The sequence below is a fragment of the Acanthochromis polyacanthus genome, chromosome 16, assembly GCF_021347895.1.
Source record: "Acanthochromis polyacanthus isolate Apoly-LR-REF ecotype Palm Island chromosome 16, KAUST_Apoly_ChrSc, whole genome shotgun sequence".
In the NCBI taxonomy this organism is placed as follows: Eukaryota; Metazoa; Chordata; class Actinopteri; family Pomacentridae; genus Acanthochromis; species Acanthochromis polyacanthus.
Window position 1 is genome coordinate 9,415,665 of NC_067128.1, and position 6,000 is coordinate 9,421,664.

General features: G+C 36.8%; 1 protein-coding gene across 1 annotated transcript in view; it reads left to right on the forward strand.

Annotated features, from left to right (window-relative positions):
- The window catches only part of LOC110971364 (A-kinase anchor protein 7-like), a 79,419-nt gene extending 74,195 nt beyond the window's left edge, over positions 1 to 5,224 (forward strand). The window contains exon 10 of the mRNA XM_051960835.1: positions 1,509 to 5,224. Within this exon, the coding sequence (XP_051816795.1) occupies positions 1,509 to 1,720 (212 nt within the window). The 3' untranslated portion in view covers positions 1,721 to 5,224. The remainder of the gene's footprint in view (positions 1 to 1,508) is intronic.
- The last annotated feature ends 776 nt before the right edge of the window (positions 5,225 to 6,000 follow it).

Consider the following 6,000-nt stretch of genomic DNA (forward strand, 5'->3'; position numbering starts at 1 on the left):
TACTAAAGTTTTTGTATATAAAAAATCCACAGATCAGAGAAGGTCAGTTTGAAGGGTTTGTTTGATTTTTCATGGAGCATTTAGCTGCTTAACACTCAGATATTTCTCCCTCAGGAGACCAGAAACTGATTATTTCTCCGTGTTTGCTGGATATGTAAACATTCAGCTGTTTGCTTACATTTTTTCTACGTTAATGGGTTTTAAATGGTCAGTGTTGTGTTTGTAGCTGCTTTAACTGACCCAAAAGTTTCCCTTTTGACAGCCAGAAAAGGCTTTATTAACATCTCAAAGTGAATGAGAGATGTTTTTTCTGTATTTTTGATGTTAATGGACAAACTGGAGTTACGACAAAGCCCAGCACAGGACTGTTTTCTTAATCATCTTTACCTCCGACTCCTTCAAATCCTACAGTTCCCGTTCACCACTGCTTGTTTCTTCTCTTGTCCTACAGGAAAACATTTTACTGCGTATTAAAAATAAAGAGTTGCATACTTGTTGGTAATAGTGTAGCAAAACTAGTAGCATTCAGTAGAATTTGTTATTCTAGGGAAGAAACTACATTTCATGCATTTCTGGAGATTATTTTGTTTAATATCTGCAGGAAGAAGTGATTTATTTTGAAGGAGAGCTCAGTTTGACCCATATTTGACCCATGTATATCAACACTTTGCACATTTGTTGCACCAGTGAAGTTCAGTGTTTTCTGTCTTTCTCTGCAGCATCTGAGAAATGTATGCCTTACTTTGCTTTGATGTTGTAAAATCTGCTTTAATCTTCTCTTCAGTTTTACATGTTGACTACATCCTTCTAGTTAGTGCTAAATCACAGTCTCTTGACTGCCTGCTGCAAAGCTACATCTGCCTGACTTTAACGAAGAGAGTGTAATTTTTAATTAAAAAGGAGATATGATTAGATTTTAACAGTGATGAGGCTTATAGTCTGGATTCACGGATTTGTTAAAGATTTCTGTATCATTGCGAGAACAGCAGGGCATCACTGTTATTATGACAACAAGTGAATGCTACGACAGCTGCCTGCTGACGATCACATGACTGCGATTCTACTACAAATCCACCACTGCGGTCCTATCAGGACTTATCAGTCGGAAATTATAAGACGACTGAGCAGCCTTGGCGAAATACTGCGCTCTCTAAGTGCGTTTCTTGTTAGGGACGTCCTAATCAAATGCGAACGGCATTGTGGGATTTTATTCATAAAGGGGCACCATGACAAAGTCCACTATGAGGCTTAATGGCATTCAGCAATTGCATAATGAGCTGGAAAAGCTGTGCTGGATTCATATTGTAAGTGAAACAATTACTGATTCAAGTTCCGGCACATACAAAGGAAATATTTCATTTTTGCAATCATGCATGTGAGCAAAGAATCGGGCTTAGGGTCTTGCCGATTCGATGAATTGCTTCAATCAGCCCTCTAGGTACAATCGATGTGACGTATTTTTGTAATTAAATATAGTAATGTATGTTTTATTGTTTCTGTTCACACAGGTGGGCGTCGCCGGTCTGAGCCTGATGAGGCGGAGCTCCTGAGGGTCAGCAGGCGATTGGTCGAGGACGCAGTCAACCGCGCCTTGCAGCAGTACAAACAGGAAACACTTCAAAATGGGGGTGGGCCTAACGCGGCGGCGCCTGGGAACACCGAGGATGCCGCCGCAAAGACAGACACTACAGCTAACTCCACAGCCGACAACAGGAAGTGACGTCACCGGATTGAGCCACAGAGACTGAGAAACCAGCAGCCCAGAAAACATCCTGGAGAACCAGGAGACGAGTCAGTAGAACCTGGGCACTAAACCAGCCAAACAGTCAGCTCCCGCCGCTGACCAGATCACCACCACAGCTAGCCGGACATGCTAGCTACCTGCCCACCTGAGCTAGCCTGCCACAGCGGCCAGCTAAATAGTAAATGTAGCTCGAGATCAACTCTAGGTGAAAACAGGTTACTGAGTCTGCTGTCCTACATGTAACAGCAGGAAAACATCTGCAGAGACTCACATAGGCTTCACTGTGACCTGAAACTCAGATCTCTTATGTTTTCTAGACGGTTTGTTTACCATCACCTGCTCTTAAAACCTTAATTTCCCCTTCAAAATAGTTTCAGGTGAAAAAAACATTTGACCTTCCTCTGAGCTATTTAGTGCTTTGTTCACAGACATGAGATCACCGATGTGTTCATGTTTGTGGCTGGAGAGGATGAATGAGCTGGTCGGACGGTCTGTGCACGCTTCTGTTGAGCTTCTTTAGCCCTCTGAACCAAAAGCAGCAGTTTCTGGGTGTTTTTTTTTTTTAACTTTTCCTCACTGTTGGCTCATTTTTGTCTGCAATTAAAGTCTGTGGAAAAAGAAGAACCATGAAGAAGAAAAAGAGAGAACTCCAAGAGAACTGTTATAAGATGATAAATTATTAAAAGAAGGGAAAAAATGTGATTTATTTCAGTATTTAAATAGAGGTTCTACATTTCTTTGAATATTTAACTATTTAAATTTTCTTTGTTTTCAGACTTAAAACTCTGAATTTTTGTCGTCTCAGTGGTGCCAAGGAGCTCAGATGTTTTTTGTGTTTTACAGAATCTAGTTAGAGCCAACATTTTATTTTTACCGTATTATTAAACGCCACACCACACATGGTTAGTTCAAAGACCGCTGGAGAGCTGAAAATCTGAAGATGCTTCCTGTTTTTACAGTTTCTGGCTTTTTTTTTTTTTTTTAAGATATCGTTCCTTTAATACCTGCCGGCATGTTTGTGGTTCAGAGGGTTAAACCTCCTGCATTTTATTTTATATTTAAGATGATTAAGGGTTTTCTGATCCCCAGGTATGCTTCATAGGAAAATTGCAGTTTATTTCAAACTGCTGTTTTTACCATTAATGTATCTTTATTATCATGCTGTTGAAAGTGAGGAAAACTGCGATTGGCCTGATTTCCTTTTACATGAATTATTTAAAATGTTCAGCCTGTCTGAAAGGAAACAGAAAATAGTCACCTGAAACAGACATTTTTCTAACCGTTTTCTTTTCCTGAGCTTCTGTAGAGCTGAACATTTGATCTTCCTTCAGTGGTGTTATTTCAGTGTCTTAATTAAAGGCTTAATGAACTTCATGAAAGAGAAAAGAAAAATTCAGACGTAGGAAACATATACATTTTAATTACAGCTTTCCTGATTTAACACAATTCCTTTCCTTATTTCCTCATATGTAGGCAAAGTTTTGTTTGTTTCTTCTTCTGTTAGGTCTTTAAAATGTTAGCAAACAGCAGATTTTGCTTTCTGACTTCTTCTGCTCTGTTTATTACAGCTAACATCACTTCTAACGCCACCCTCTGGTGACACTACAGCTGAGTTTATTCTCTGTCAAGCAGATAATGTAAGTTTTAGTTTGTTTTTTTTACAAAATTTCAGAATGTTGCTTCAAATTTTCTCAAATGAAACGTGTGCAGTCTAAATATATACAAAGCCAGTTTGTGGAAAAAAGACAAATTAGCATTTAACTTGGCATTAACTTTTTTGCGGCATTTCCAGATTTATCCTCAAATTAGCTTGATAATTACACAAAATATGTGAGTTTTTTGCTTTCACGTGGAGAGAAAAAAGGTGCAGTTTGAAAAATGTCTGTTTTCTACGTCTCTTTTCTGTTTTTAACTTGAGTCAGACTGAAGACCTAAAATAATTCATGTAAAAATCAGCTTTTATTGCAAAATTGCAGGGAGCTCATGATGATTTAACCACTAAACTCTGTTTCCTTCCACTTCTACAACAGAAGTGAAGAGTGTAAAGTCAGCATCACACTTAGACACAATTTAAATACCAATAAATCCAGCAGGTTGAAGTAATGATAAACTGCTGTCGCATTAATAACCAGAGAGTCCTGCAGAAGCAGCACTGAGACAATCAACACCCTGGATCACATTAATGATTAATATGAACACTAACAAACTTAATGAAGCTGTCGGTGTGTTTCAGATGATTTAAAAGAATCAAATATTAGAAGTACAGCACACTAAGAGTTGCCAAGAAAGCTTGTCTCCTGAAAACTGGTTGATTTTTAAGCTGTTTTTATGACGTCACACAAGCGTTTAATTCACATTTCACCTTCCAGGCTGAAGTTTTCTGTTTTGTTTCTGCTGATTCGACTGAACTTATTATTTATGTGTCATTTAAATCCGTTCATGACCTGTTTGGGTTAAAGTTTGTGAAAGTATTTGTCTTTTCTCTGCAGTACTGTACGTTTGACAGCAGTTAAAGCCAAGCAGGAGGTTCAGACAATCGCTGCTGTCAGCTGAAAACCCTCCGATTTGTAATCATCAGCGTCTTCCATCCTGTTTTTCTTTCATTTTTAAGAATAAAATCAGCCTTTTTTGCATCTTACAGCTCATAAAATCCATCATAAAGGGGTCTTCAGCTGATGGCAAGGTGATGATGAAGGTGATCTTTTTTATTTATTTGCTTATTTGTTAGATTCCCTGTTTGATTTTTTTTTTTTAAAAAAGAAAACAATGAAGATGAGAGTAAAAGTTTGCATCTTGAAGGTCTGAAAAAGCACAAAACTTTTCTGTTTGTACTAGATTTCTTAGAGCAGGTAAATACTGTAAAACACATGCTGTTAAATCAAATCACCTCCGTTCAAAGTGGCCTTTAGTCACTGAAAACAACAAACACGTGATTTTCGTTTGTTTTTTTTTCCTGTAAGTGCTTCAGGTGTATTTTTATCCGGTTTCAAAGATCAGTTCTGCTGTGAGATTTGCCAAAGTCTGTTAAATGTTGACGTGTGGCTAAAGGCTAAAGATGCCGCCGTAAAACAGAATCCACGCTGTTTGTTTCAGTTTCCCTTTAGCTCAGCTCAGGCTGTTAAAGTCACTCTGATCCCTGTGAAATCCACCTTAAAAGGCTCCGCTTCAGGCTTATCAAAACACCAGTAACAGGTGGATTCTGTCTTAAGGTGGACTTTGAACGTTTCTGTCTCGCTCTCTTATTGTCACCGGATCCTTAATCTCCTTAAATCCCCTTTAATACACCACAAGTTGTCCTGTTGTGCGTCTGAAAGTGTGTGCTTGTGCGTTTGGTTCCCCTGAGAAAATCCAACAACACGAAACGTCGTCCTTTCTATTCGTCTTTGTGTGCGTCCGACTGCGGGTGTGTCTTTGTACTGTGTTGTGTATCTCGTTCTGCCATATTTGAACAATAAAACAGGATATGAGATTCAAAACCAACATCCGTCTGCTCATTTCACAAGAAGCTCCACAGACTTCAGCTTCATTTGATTTACTTTAAAGCTTCACTGCATTTCTTTTACTGATGCTGTTAAGCTCAAAATTATTCATATAAGCACTAAAGGTTGATTTTTATTGAATTATGTTTGTCCAAAAGGTTTCTACTGGCTGGAAATGACAAAAGACACTGACACATTAAGTTCCAGATGTTAGTAAAGAATTTTATCCATTTTTTAATGTTTGATTTTCACATTTTCTCTAAAAAATACTAAAAAGGAAATATTTTTGAAATTATAAAAAATAAATATACAAAAATAAATTAATTAATATAATAAAATGAATAGATTAAAAAAATAAATAAATAGCATAAATACATGCAAAATCGTTCATGAACGTATATGTTGTCTAAAAGAACAATTAAAAAACAGTAATTGTGAATTACCATGAATTTTTTTGATATAGCCAAATGTCTTTTTTTATTTGATAGATGAAATACTTTAAAAATGCATAAATTTGCAGATTTTTTCTTTTTCTGTATTTTAAATACAGTTTTGAAGGTTTATCTCATTCAAAAACTACTTTCTAACAAGCAAGTTGCAGTGTTAAAGCTTTATTTTACGAAAAATAATATTTTCTGTGCAGGTATTGACAGTATTAAAGCTTTATTCAACTCATATTGTACTTTTTTAATAGATATTTAAAAAATAGATATTTAATAGATATAGATTGTCCATGCACTTAGACTTTTAAAGGTTTCTGTCAGCCAGACAATACAT